Source organism: Uloborus diversus, chromosome 3 (assembly GCF_026930045.1).
Source record: "Uloborus diversus isolate 005 chromosome 3, Udiv.v.3.1, whole genome shotgun sequence".
In the NCBI taxonomy this organism is placed as follows: domain Eukaryota; kingdom Metazoa; phylum Arthropoda; class Arachnida; order Araneae; family Uloboridae; genus Uloborus; species Uloborus diversus.
The window spans coordinates 149,745,596-149,759,983 of record NC_072733.1 but is presented as its reverse complement, the minus strand read 5'-3'; the positions used below and the strand labels follow the sequence as shown (position 1 = coordinate 149,759,983).

Below are 14,388 nucleotides of genomic sequence, written 5' to 3'. Positions count from 1 at the left end.
TTTTAGTTTTGAGGGTCAATTAACAATATCCAATAGCCAAAATATGAACATTTAATCGGTTGCAACTCCCCTATTCCTTATCACCTTCTGTACAACTGAACTTTTTATACATTGAATTATATTATTTAAGAACATTTGGATTCAGGGGTGGGGGGGGGGGGGGACAAGCAAGCACATAACGATCTTTTAGAGTAATTTTAACTAAAAAATAAATTTTCTACTAATTGAAAGGTGAAAAGTGGCTGATTATTAATATAATCAGCTAAGTGACCGATAAATCAGTGCATTCTAATTAAGACATTTTAAATACAGTTTTTACAGAGAGCATCGTAGCACGTAGTGATTTACAAAAAAATTCATGTAACCAGTTTAAACGGAATTCATTTTGATATAAAGTACTGCAACACAAGATATAGTTTAGAGGTCCATGAGCGAGTCCCCCCGCCCCACACACCAGGAGGCCTTGTATTTAAAACATATTTCCAACTCCAATATGGTAGTTTATATACATATAAAAGAGTTGTAAAACCAAACACCTAACCCAGGAGGTAATTTCTGGCTACGCTTACTGCCTTAACTCAAATATTAGGGATTTGCAAATCATTTATTGGTATGTTAAGTATCCAAATCATTTCTTCATATGTATGTATTAGTTTTTCTGTCACCAAGGCATTGTAACTGTTACAAGTGTACATATAAAAAAAATTTATGAAACAAAATATTTTTTTGAAGTTGCTACATCCAAAAATATGCAAATGCTGCTTAAGTGATAAATACACGCAATGTAAATTTGAGCCTGATTTACTGAATAACTTAATTTAATCAATTAATGTGTAAGTTCAGATTCACAGAGCTATTTTCAATAACAAATAAGGATTCAAGAAATACAAGAGTAATTTAGTTTTTATTTTTTTAAAAATAAAATTTAGTAATATTATCTGAGGTAGCACATGTCAAAATAGCTTCCAGTTTCCAAAAACATTAAAATAATTCCAAGATGCAAAAGGATTGAAATCTCGAATACGAGAATCAAAATTTCGCAAAGTATGTTCGTTGTTGGCATGTTTTCCAAAAATAAATTTATTAATTATTTGCTAAAATTAAACATAAAATATGCTAGTCTAAGATAGTATATGTGAAAATAACATTTGATTGCTCAAAATATTAAAATACTTACAAGATGCAAAAAGATTGATCTCTAAATAAGACAAACAATTTTCCTCAAAGTTCGAGAAAGTGCAACGTTGCCACGGTTCCAAAAATAAGAAAGTTTATTATCTATTAAAATTAAATATAAAATAAGCTAATCTAAAATGGTGTATGTCAAAATAACTCTTGAATGACAAAAATAGCAAAATATTTACAAGATGCAAAAAGATTAAAGTCTCAAACTCGACAAGCAATTCTCGGCGAAGTCCGAGTAAGTTTGATGTTGCAATGGCTCCGAAAAAAAAGTACTTTATTGTACATCAAAATAACTTCGGATAGTCAAAAATATCAAAATATTAACAAGATGAAGAAAAATTGAACTCGCAAACACAAGAAGCTATTCTTTGCGATGCTGCAAATCAAACAAGTTAAAAAAATTGCACTGATGAAATGTTTTTGAAAAATATTTAAGTACAATTCAATGATTTTCTACCGATTTCAAGCACTAAAAAACTTCACTTTCATTTCAAGGTTTTCAAGTACTTTTCAAGGGCGTACGAAGACGCCATAACTCCTTCCCCAAACCGCAAAACCTCTTCATTTGCTAAATTTCCATGCTGCAGCGGTTGAAGTAGGAGTAATGACGTCAATCTGAAGAGAGAAAGTCAGATCGAATTGAAACAAGGCGATGTGACCGCATGTTTGGGGACATAACAGACATAAGCACAATATCTTTTAAAGAAATGAAAACTTTTAAAATCTGATTTTTAAGTAAAAAGAATTATAAAAGCAGACTAAATGGACCAAAATGTTAAAAAGCGGTCAAAAGCAGACTTTACCCTTAAAAACGGACTTTGGCGGGAAAAGCGGACCATTTGGGAGCCCTGCAAACTAAAAATTTTTGAAGATTGGCTGATTTTTGAATTTTTTATGAATTTTTGAAAAAACCTTATTTTGCATTTTTCCCTTGGTTTAACATTTTTCTAAACCCATTCCCCAAAATGTATTAGATATTTCTTTCTGAAAATTTAGTATGTAATAGTCAAAACATGTCCCCTCTTCAGAATTTTTTTTTTTCAAAAAAAAAACGCAATAGCTCTTCTTAAAAAAAAAAAAATTAAATTTTGAAAAAAAAACCTTTATTTTTTTCTTTTACCTAGGTTTAATTCTTTCTAAACCCATCCTACAAAATGTATGAGAACTTTCTTTCTCAAAATTTAGTATATAGCAAATAAGACATTTCAAGTTCTTCAGAAAAAAATAATTTCAAAAATATGCAATAGCTCTTTTTTTTTTTGACAATTTTTAAAAATTCAAAGTGACATTTTTCCCGGTAGGGGGGAAAAAGTTTCGTAACTCTCCGACGTCATGATACGGCTACGGTTGCATAGTAGAACCGACGGTTTCTTGACTTGGTTATTGCGCCAATGTTCATTGTGCGAATGTTAATTGATTTTATCTTTAATTTGAAAGTCTCTTGGCGAATTTGGCGGGAAACAATGGAGTTGCAGATTATTTGTTTATTTTGCAAAATATTTTAGATTGCGAAGAATTGCATTTTTGATTTTAAAGAGTGTTCACGCATTTTAGTTAAAAATATGATTACTGGTTATTTGACATCAGATGGGGGAGGGGGGATTTTTTTTATTCTAGAGGGTTTTTTTTCCTTTTCTCAAAGGAAAACTTTTCAATGGTTAAATTTTTCATACGGGTGTACAGGATTTCCTTTTTTGTCCTAGATGCAGTATTTTTTTAATTGTGTTGTTTTTCTGCAGGGGAGTTAAATTCTTTTTCATACGGGATTTCCTTTTTGTCTTAGATGTACCATGCTTTTTAATCGCAATTGCTTATCGGTCAGAGTTCATTTTGCTCGCTAAATGGGCGAGTTACTGTAGCACAGTCGCTTCCGCCGGACGTTTCGCTGTAACTATTTTACGTTACATATTTGCATGCTTAATTTAATTAAAATATTGAGGTGTTTTTTTTTGCAAACTGCGGAGAACAAGGTGAGAGCTATTTTTGCGCTATTTAATTAAACGAATAAAGGGATTTTTTAAAATGATCTTTGTTTGCAATTTTGGCCCAAAAAGGTGAATGACACAAAATGCAACTGGAAATAGGTATAGAAAATACGAAAAAGATTAATTAATACCGCTGCCAAATTTGTTTAAACAGCCGCTGCAGGCGGCAAACAGTCTTGCATAATATAGACGAACGCCTGCAGAAATTTATTTAAACTGCTAACATTAATTTAAACAACTTTTTTTTTTTTTAATACAAATCCCTGTAAATTTCTGTTGAAGTCTTTTTTCGAAGACCTTTTAAAGCACATGTGTGAAAAAAATAATGGTTTTGGCAGTTTTCTTCTGTTGGTGAAAAATCTAATGGTGAATTAGGCAAAATAATTATTTGCAGAAAATTTTCCAGTTAGGATTTGTGTTCGCAGAAAGCTTTTCATTTTATCTAAGTCTGGCGGCGAACTTGGCAAAAAAAGAGGGGGGCACAGGCATCTCCATGCAGGTACTGCTAGTAAATAAATAACTATAAAAGTAGTTTACCTCCACTTCATCAACATCCACCTTCAAGAAGACAACATCAGTATATTCATCAGACAGTTCCTTATAAAATAAGCAACCATAATCAGAAACTTTAAAAAAATAACAATCAATATAAAATAAAATCTACTTTCAAAAGATTACCTGAAAAAATGGTGCAATCATTTTACAAGGTCCACACCAAGTAGCAAAAAAGTCTATTACAACAAGTTTCTCTCCAGCCTCATCAATCTTCTTATCAAAATCTTCCTGTAAATTTTATGTAGGTTAATAAATACAGTTGCTAAATAGCAAATGTAGCTACAAAGTTATCAATAGCTGAAAGTTTTATTTTAACTAGTTGTGATATAATTTTGCTTTTATGAACATTTTGGCAGAAAATAAAATCAAGTCTAAAGAATTTGCTTTAGGGCAATTCCTTGAAAATGGGGAACTGATGACCAATTTTTCAAAACTCTTTTTGTTCTCAGAAATTAGGTATTGTTTTAAAGCTTATAAGTTGAATTATATGAAAATAATAAAAATTATCATTTTCGACATGCTGTCATAATGAATTTTTTGATATCTTCAAACTATAGTTGCAATATTTTTCAAATTGTAACTGATTCAGATGCCTGCCAAAACACTTTAGAACAAATGTAGCACAAAAAATGAGATCTAAATAAAATATTTTCACCTTCAAAAGAGCCATTCCACAGTCATGTGCGAGACAAAAATACGCTTAAATTTCATTAACATTTCGTCATATCACTTAATACTTTAATGAAACAGGAATAAGCAATTTTTTTTAATCTTTACATTTGATACAAAGATACTCCTGACACAATTATATTTTTATCAAACAACTTTGTTATTAAAAACTAAATTTATTTACATGCGTCACGTGCGGGACATCTAAAATCAACCTCTGATAACTTGTTATGATTAAGCTAACATTTTTGCTCTATTAATGCAGCAATGAAGAAACAAATTTTAGATTTTGAAAGCTATAGTTCCAACGTAAAGGAAACATATCTCAGTAGTTTAGAAATAATTATTTAAACCATTGAAAAAAAATGTATATGTAAATAATACATTTACATATACATTTTTTATATGGAATGGGCATATAAATTTTTTTAAAAAAATGTATATGCCCATGCCATTAAAAATGATCATTTTGTCCCGCACATGATGGTCCCTACATTTCATAAAATAGAAATAATTTTTGAAGTAAGTTTTTGCTTAAGTAGTCACACATGCGTTTGTGATTTCTTAAGCAGCAAAATTTTCCTCATCATCCTTTTAAATTATTATTTCTTATGAAACGTATGAAGCATCACGTGCGGGACAAAATTACCCTTTTCCGTAGAATGGCCCAAAAGCTTATTTATAACAGGCACTTTGATAAAATTACATTCAATACTAAATTGCCTAAATGTTTGTGCTGCATAAAATAAGATGGAATATTTTATAAAGCATTTTACCTGCAAATCATAACATCACTTATTATTGAAAATGTGCAATCCAAACAAAATTAAAAAAAATATATTTTGGTGTTTTATGGCGTTGAACATAAAAAATTAACTACGTCCAACACCAAGATTTCTAAAATTACCTCATTCTGATTACAGAATTTCTAGGGATAGAGGACAACAATAATAGCATTTCTTTATAATTTAGTCATTGAAAATGTCTTTATTAATGGTTATTCTTACTTAAAAACCATGAAACTGGAAATTGATTAATCATAGTTCATAACTGGTCCAATTGGCGATTTACATTCCCCCCCCCCCCGCCAGAGGCACTGAACTTTTAGTGTTTTCTTTATTTTAATCATCTCAAAATGCAGCAATTTTACAGCTGAACGAAACCCAATCTTAGAAACAGGGCACATGCCTAAGCCACGATCTTCATATCCCATGAATAGATTTCCGAAGAAATCTCTCAAACGTTTGCAACAATTTTTGAAACTTTGGATCATACTAAACTAGCTTCTTGCATAAATTTGCAAGTTACCTTTTGGAAGATACGAAATACCCCAAGCACTTAAAATATACAAGTTTTTACAGATGGACCCAGCTTACAATCTAAGCAAAGGCGCCTGTTAACAAAATTTAACATTTATTTGAACAGAAATTCAACACAAAATTAACTTGAGGAACCTGCATGCATTTTTTAAATGAAAATTCAGGCCATTTTATAACAATAGTTCAATTATAGAAATAGATAACTTCAGTTCAATTGGGTTGCTAGTTATTTTTTAATTAATTCCTAAAATCTCCCGCTTAGCCCCACCCCCTTAGTTTCTCCATCTCTGCTGATGACATCAAGATTCATTCCCGCTCCCATCTTCTTTTGGTACTGGACACACGTGAGTGCATAGAACATCGTGAGTGCATAGAACATCGCTAGGATTCTCAAGATGGTTCCAAACAAACTATATTGTAAGTACTATATTGTACCTGATAGCAAATGTTCGACACCTACCACAGGAAATAAAATATTTTTAGTACACCAAAACAGAAAACGAAAATGGTGAATTCCATCAGCACGATGAAAAAAAAGAGAGCGAGAAAACTAAACTGTGTTTTCCACTCTTCTGTTACAAAAATTTTCTAGTAGCGAACATAATTGTGTATTAATTATATAAAACTGTTTTACTTTTTATAAAAGTTATCCCTCTGAACACTTCTTTCTTTTTTTTATTCTTCGAATTGAAACGATTTTATATTCTTTGAGGATACAGTGTTATTTCTCATGTATTGATTTATTTCATTTGTCTCTGCATCTACTTCTGCATTAAAAAGTTATTGAAATCAACAATCTAGATTTGAATTTTGAATATTTTTTAAGAATTAAAGTTTAAAAGAAAATGAAGGGGCTTTGAATTATTTGAATCTCTAGTCAGCAAAAATTCATGAACAAAAATAATAAATAAATAACAAGCTTTCCAGCCTATGCGTATACCCAAAAAACTAATTTAGTTCTTGGATGCTACTCTTGCTGTGCGTACTAAACCTTCTGACATAAAAAAAAATTCATAGCTTTTATCAGTTTTACAGTGAATTAATTTCATTCTTCATATAAATGTAATTTGTAGCAGGGGAGTTATAATTGTAACTGTTGCAACAATTTCATGGGAAAATTACGTTTTCATAAATAGGTCCTAATAAAATTAAAGGTAGTGTTTTTATTCATACGGTGTCATAATTTTTAATAGGTTGCTTTCGGCACATAGTTAAATAGTATGCTGTGAAAACAAGCTGAAGTAGCCCAATCAGTAAAGCACCAAGTTTGTGGCTAAAGGGTTACAGTTTCAATACCAACAATGGTCGAAGATCCACTATGTACGCTTATTTAACTGGTGCACGTTCAATCAGTTGTGGTCGAAGTTTTCCAAGGTTCCATCCCAAATCATTACCTCTGGGGAGAGTGAACTTAGCCCCTGGTAACCGTCTTTAGGGCCCCTTAAAAACTGGTAGCATAAACTCTGTGGTTGGTACGGAGGAACAATGGCAGATATATAGGCTTGGGGGCCGGTAAATGCATAATTAGGACCCCTTTGTCTATCACAGACAGATATTCTCTTCAGGGCTCTTATGGTCATGAAGAGCGTTTGTTTGCTACATGGTAACTCAGCCATTGCAAAAGACTCTGGAGTATGCAGTGAAGTATGATGTGGGGGGGGGGGACATAACAAAACTTTCCTCTCTGTATTCCATATGAGCAATCTATTCTTTTGTATTATCACAATTACCAAAATTCGTTTTTATGGAGACATTTCAACTTAATGATTTATATTAGCCAGGTTGGCGCAATTTGCTGTCTTGGATGAATTTCAAATGTATGTATCGTTGCAATCAAGTTGGATAAATTTTCTTGGCTACAATATTCTAATCATGCATATTGCACAGGTACTGAATTATGAGAAACAATATAAGTTATGCTGGAAGACAAAAGCATTCAAAGTCCTCCTCTTAAGCAATAGGTACAAAAACCAAAGGCAAATCCACAAATCTTACAGTTGAGGTCACCTTGTATTTCAGTTTTGTTTGAATTCTTGTATTATTTTCCGAGATATAAGTTGTCGTAATGCTTGACAATAAAGTCATTCTGCAGGCCGAGGACTGCTGATGACCTTTGAAAAAAGTGAGAAAGGTGACAGATTTGAAAACAAAGGTGACTAAAAGGTGACAAAAAAGTAACTAAAAGGTGACCAAAAGCAATTTGTTAAGAACTCAAAAAACAGAAAAGGATTATCCCTTTTTACTGACTTTTACCCAAATAGCCTATATACTTTTTGTACTGATTTCTTTACAATTTTGGAAATGAATATTATAGGGCTAAAAGGAGTAAAATAAAAATTTTAAGACATTTTCAAAAAACTTTCAGTGTAAACTCTATGTAACCTTTATATATATATATATATATATATATATATATATATACACACACACAGGGTGATTATAATTAAAGTTCCATTTTCAAAACGCTGTAAAAATAAAACTACTGGTCAGAATGACGTCAGATTTCAACAGCATTTTATCGAGGAAAGGAGAAAACGGAGAGGGCGCCTGTGATGCAGGGAGTGTTATTGCTGCTAAATTTGATAAGTGTTTTCTTACTATAATTTTTCATTATTACTGTCTAGTTTTAGATTTTTTTATTTCACTTTATCATGTAATTTAGTTTTATTGTGTTTTGGGGGCTCATTTTTGCTGTAATTGTATTCTTGAAGTGTTTTTGCATTTTTTGGAGCTAAGCCTAACATGTGGTGATCTCCTGGTTTTTGATCTTGTGTGCTTTATTGGGTGTAGCAACTGTTTATTTACTGCTGTTTTTAGTATTTATTCTGTGTTTTTTTGCATTTTTATCTTTCTGTTTTGCCTTTTGGAACATATTCACTGAGTAGAAATGGGTGTTATATGCATTATGAAAGAGGTAAAGAGTGGGAAGGGGGACAGGTGGATCTCTTGTGATTTATGTCATATGTTCTGCCTGTATAAGGGGGAAAATGAGTCTGTTTTTGAGGAGGATTATATTTGTACTAAATGTGCTGAACTCTCAGACTTAAGATGCTAGTTTTGGAAGCCCAGTTAGCATTAGGGTGTAGGCCAGTTGTAGAGGGTATAAATGTTCCGGAGATTCAGGGGGAAGTTTCAAATGAGGAGTTAGATTGGGAAACTAAGGGTGTAATTTTGGGGGACTCTATGGTAAGGGAGGTGGGTAACACAGTTGGGAGAGTAAAGCGTAAGGTGGCTAGGTGTTGTTTACCAGGGGCTCGGGTAAGTAAAAGACGTTAATATGGTTGCTGAAAAGAAGGGAGTATTGAATAAGGAGGACATGGTTACTTTGTGGGTGGGAACAAATGATGTAGGCCACAGTAAAAATGAGGAGTTTTCTAGGGAATGGGAATCCCTGTTGGATAAAGCAACCAGCTTTTCGACGAATGTCCAAGTGGTTGGTTTGCTTCCCAGGTATGGAGTGCACAGGAGCTGGCTAAATCAAGGTGCGAGGTGTATGAACTTGCTACTGAAGTCAATTTGCGAAAAGCGCAGTATCAGGTTCATTGATGTATGGAGTCATTGTAAACGGGATTGGATTGCTAGGGATGGCCTGCATCTGAGCTCTACAGGGGTCAAAATGGTTAGTGGATTAATTTTAAGGGCTTCGGAGTCAAAAAACTAAGTTGGAATGGGGGGCATGGTTCAAGCATCAGGTATCGAGAGAATGAAATTTTTTTGGGTATTGCTAGAAATGGAAATAAAGTGGCGAACAAGAGTAGTAATGTTAACAATTGTAATTTAGGAAATTTCAGGGTGTTAAATAAAAGCAACTTAGGCATGCTTAAAGTTTTCTATACCAATGCTCGCAGTATTAGGAACAAGATGGATGAATTGAAAAGCATAGTTATGGATGAGAAGTTGGATGTTATTGGAATTACAAAGACATGGGCTACCGAATCTGATGCAGAGTTATTACATATTGCTGGGTATAATTTGTTCAGACAGGATAGAGTAGGTAAAAGAGATGGTGGGGTTTTATTTTATGTTAGAGACAATTTTATTTGCAATGAATTGGTCATAAATGATAAGCCTACTGATATTGATATGGTTTGGCTGGAGTTGATGAGCAGTAAGGGCAAAAAGCTACGCTTTGGAAACATTTATAGGCCACCTAATTCAAACCAGGGACAAGATAAACAGATGTACAGTATTATTAGTGACATGTCCAGTAAGGGATCCGTTATCATTATATGGGGGATTTCAATTTTCCGGGTATTGATTGGAATAATTTTTATCCTGGTAATGCCAAAGAGGAATTTTTAAAAGTAATTGGTGACTGTTTCTTAGATCAAGTTGTAACTCAAGGAACTCGAGAGGAGGCGATTTTGGATCTAGTTTTTTGTGACATAGGTAGTTTTGTTCAGGGGTTGTGTGTAGGGGAGCATATTGGAGATAGTGATCATAACAGCATTAGATTCCGGGTTAAATTTGAAGTGTGCAAAGATGATAATTTTAGGTTTGTGCCCAATTTCAGAAACACTGATTTTGTTGCACTTAGGCAGAGCTTGAAAGAGGTTTTTTCGCCAGGATTGGAAAATAGCGACGTAGATCAGCAGTGGAAGGAATTTAAGGATAAACTTGCTAAAACGGTTGGGGACTATGTTCCATTTAGGAGAAAAGGTGTTAGTACCAAAATTTGGCCCATGTGGTTCTCCAGGGAGACTAAAGAAGCTCCTAATTATAAGCAAGCCACTTTTCGTAAGTTTAAAGAAACTGGTCAGAGTGCGGAGAGGCTCCAGTATGGTAAGGCAAGGCGAAATTTTAAGTATTTGGTACAGATTCAGAAAAGGGAATTGGAGCAAAGGCTGGCAGATGACATTGATGGGAACCCTAAGAGGTTTTTTGCTTACGCTAATTCTGGGAAAGCTCGAAACAGTCAAATTGGGTCTTTGGTTGATGAGTATGGAAATTTAATCCAAAACGATACGGATATTGCAAATGTTCTAAATAACTTTTTTTCCAGTGTGTTTAAGGATAACTGTATCTCAACAGTTGACACTAACAAGACACAGGCTATTATACAGCTTGAAGGTTTTGTATTTTCCAGGGAGGAGGTTTTATTTCATTTGAAAAAGATTAAAGCAACTAAAGCTCCGGGACCAGATAATATTTATCCAAAAATTTTAGTTGAATGTGCAGAGGAATTAGTGGATGTTATTTTGAATATTTTCAATGCTTCTTATAACTCAGGGACGATGCCAGAGGACTGGAAGCTGGCTAACATAACACCACTCTTCAAAAAGGGGTCTAAAAGTATGGGCAATTCCATGAAAAGTGAAACCAGTAGGTCAAAATTTCATATTGCAGTTATTTTGCTATATTATACATCATTCTAAAGCTTGAATTGTGCATTTTCAAAATATTGCATCGCTTTTTTAATAAAAATTAAATAATAAATTTTTTTCGTAGTTGGAAGTATGATAGTCGGGGCTTCAAAATAATCAGATAAAAATACCCTGTTTTCAAACGCTTATTTCTAATAACAAAATAAAAATAAACAAAATTAATTGCAGTACAGCTTAAACTATTAACATAATACTATAATAACATGTATTTATTTTAATTTTTCTTACAAAATAAAATTAGCCAATTTAAATTAAAAAAAAATGAAGTTAAATGTTACGTCTGTAACAAAAATTTAGCAAAAGTTGTCGTTACTTCCTAAAAAATCAAAATTAAAAGAAATCCTTTTTTGTCCTTTTAGCAATTCATCAGAGTATTTGTTTACCATAGTTTAAAACATTAGAATTTTTTTAGTTTTTAAAAAAAATGGCGTTACAGACGTAACATTTTTTGTTACAGACGTAACAAAAAGCAGTATGTTACGTCCGTAATACATGTATATTTCCAATTAAAAAGAAAAAAGTACAGGATGGGCAATGAAAATATTGAGTATGACATGTAATATGATATAACAAAATTTCTCATACTGTGATTTTCAAAATTTTAAAAATATTAGTGGATATTTAATTTTATTTTTTAAAATTATTGAAATACACATTGTCGCCTCAGAGCAACATTAAGGTATCTAATCCTAGGAATAACACTAAGATATCCTACTGTTGCTCTGAGGTGTTCCTCTAAAGGTAAGATTTTTTGTTCTCCAAATCATGCAAAAAATTCAATTGGTGTTAATAATTCTAGATTAGCAATTAATGCTTAATAACGTGCATAAAAAATATTCTAGAGGGTTCCTTAATTTCTCAAACTTTGCTTCATCAATACACTATGACACAAAAAAATAGTGTTCTCCCAGTAGATTTTTGTGAAAATTACTTGATCATTTAACAAGATGAAATCCAAAGCATTTTGTGGGTAATTTTCATTAATAAAGTTTTTTTTTATTTTTCAAAAAAAATTATATTAGATATTAATTATAGTTTTTCTCTTCAAACTATCATTCTGAAAGCATAGCCAAATTGATATTACTTCTTATTTAAAAACTAACTTAGAGGTAAGAATTTGTCCTGCTGAATAGTTTAAACCAAAGTTACTGAGAGTTACTTTTTATTGTTATTTACTCTCCACAAAAAAAAAAAAAAAAAAAAAAAAAAAAAAAAAAAATATTTAGATTACTGTTTCATTGATGCATTGAAAATTTTATAGTTTTAAAACTTAAAGTACTAAATATTAAATTAGCTACATCTGATCCTCAAATAAAACACATTTAGTTTTGAAGCAAGATTTAAATTACTTAGGCAAATGTTGGCCAAAATGCATTTTTCCTATGTCAGTTTCAACCGTTTTTTTCCTCCTTTGGCAAAAATGTGTCAATTCTATTAAAAAGCGATTGAAATCATAGGCAACTGTTAAATTTTAAAAGAAATTTGGCAGTCAATATGTTTGTTGAGAGATAGAGAAAATCATCGAAAATTCTCAAACTGTAAAAGTTCTCCCTTGTAGAAGCCCCCCCCCCTCTCCCTCCATGTTAATGTTAAAATTTTGAAAAATTTATTTGTAACTGAATAATTCCACTTTTGTTTTGCTTAATTTCCCCTTGAATAATTTTACTTTTTATGACGTACCAATTTATATTTTATATTTATTTACATGGCGGTATATGCACGTGGACTGCTCCCTACCTCCCCAAATCTTTAAAAACTATCAAAGTGTAACTTAAAAGGTCAAAATAATGTGTTAATCTAGACCATTGCACTCTCTTAACAAAAATTATTAGTATATTTAAGCTTTTATTTGCTTTGTGCATTAGCATATCCGACATGTTACGTCCGTAACACTTTTTTGTTACGTACGTAACAAATATATAAATTTTTATCATAAATTTTACAAACAATATCTATGAAAACCTTATAGTTTTAGAAAGCTTGAAAGCTCTAGATTAAGTATTTCAAAGAAAATTTTAGAAATCTATGAATAATTCACAGGAATATTAGCAATTGTATGACAATGTATACATTTTGCTGTTTTCTGAGTTACGTCCGTAACAGGCAGTTTTTAATTTTGTTACTTTTTGTAATAAAGCAATCTGCACCCAAATTTTTGATAGCATTAATAACACCAAACTATACCACAGAAAAAAAAATTGTAGCTTTTTATGAAACCTAATTGAAATTATGCGTGTTTAAAGTCTGTGATTGTTACGTCCGTAACGGTGGAATTGCCCTATTGCTGGGAATTATAGACCTGTAAGTTTGACTTCGGTGATTTGTAAGATTTTCGAAACATTGATCAAAATTAAGATCATGAAGTTCTTAGAGACTAATAGTCTGTTGACTAGTTTGCAGTATGGTTTCAGGAAAGGTAAATCCTGTACTACTAATTTATTGTAATTCTACGACAAGTTTACCTCAGCTTTAGATAACAAAAAATGTGTGGATGTTGTTTACATTGATTTTCAAAAAGCTTTTGACAAGGTACCGCATGTTGCTCTTCTCAGCAAGTTAGCTGACATTGGAATAGGAGGAAAAACTTTACTTTGGGTTAGGAATTGGCTTACTGGTAGGAAGCAAAGAGTAGTTGTGAGAGGAAATCATTCCAGGGTTCGCGTTTACGCGCTATAGCGGGTTTTTTACGCAAATTCGCGGAAAAGGGACGCAACTTCCGCGAAAAATCGGGTCCCAGGGACCCAGAAAACCCAAAAGATAAGAACCAGAAAAAAAATGGGAGAAAATGCTAAAGATCTATTTAGTAAATGCTGTTAAGCTTCAAAATGACCAGGAGAATCAACAGAAAGGGACTAAAAGGACCCTATCTGTTTATCAGCTATTCAAACACACCCCAATTGTGGACCAGTCAATGGAATTTTAGTGATAAGACTGGAGCTTACAGTGACCTCCTGGGCAGAGCTCAGGGAGCAAGTTCACAAATAGCCCATTGTACTGTATTCTAAGAATAAGCTTTCCCTCAACTTTTATCTTGAGGAAATTCCTAAAAACAGAAATGAAGACTAAAAATGAGAGAGGTTTTCAATGCAATCTTCAGGATTAATACAAGACAATTGTACAGTAAAAATATTGCAATTTGGCATTCATGTAACCAGAATTACTTTTGAAAATCATCATTTTGCATCCCCAATAAAAAGACAGGAGAAAAAAATGGCGAACATTTTCCAGATCGCGCTAAACACAAATAGTTCGTAACTTTACATTTTTCTTGTTAAATTGCTTATGAATACT

At 32.4% G+C, this 14,388-nt stretch overlaps 1 protein-coding gene across 1 annotated transcript in view; it reads right to left on the bottom strand.

Annotated features, from left to right (window-relative positions):
* LOC129218184 (thioredoxin-2-like) overlaps positions 1-14,388 on the bottom strand; it is a 30,026-nt gene that overhangs the window by 8,263 nt on the left and 7,375 nt on the right. Inside the window, exons 2-3 of the mRNA XM_054852403.1 lie at positions 3,849-3,953; positions 3,708-3,767 (exon numbers count right to left, since the gene is read on the bottom strand). Of these exons, the coding sequence (XP_054708378.1) occupies positions 3,708-3,767; positions 3,849-3,953 (165 nt within the window). The remainder of the gene's footprint in view (positions 1-3,707; positions 3,768-3,848; positions 3,954-14,388) is intronic.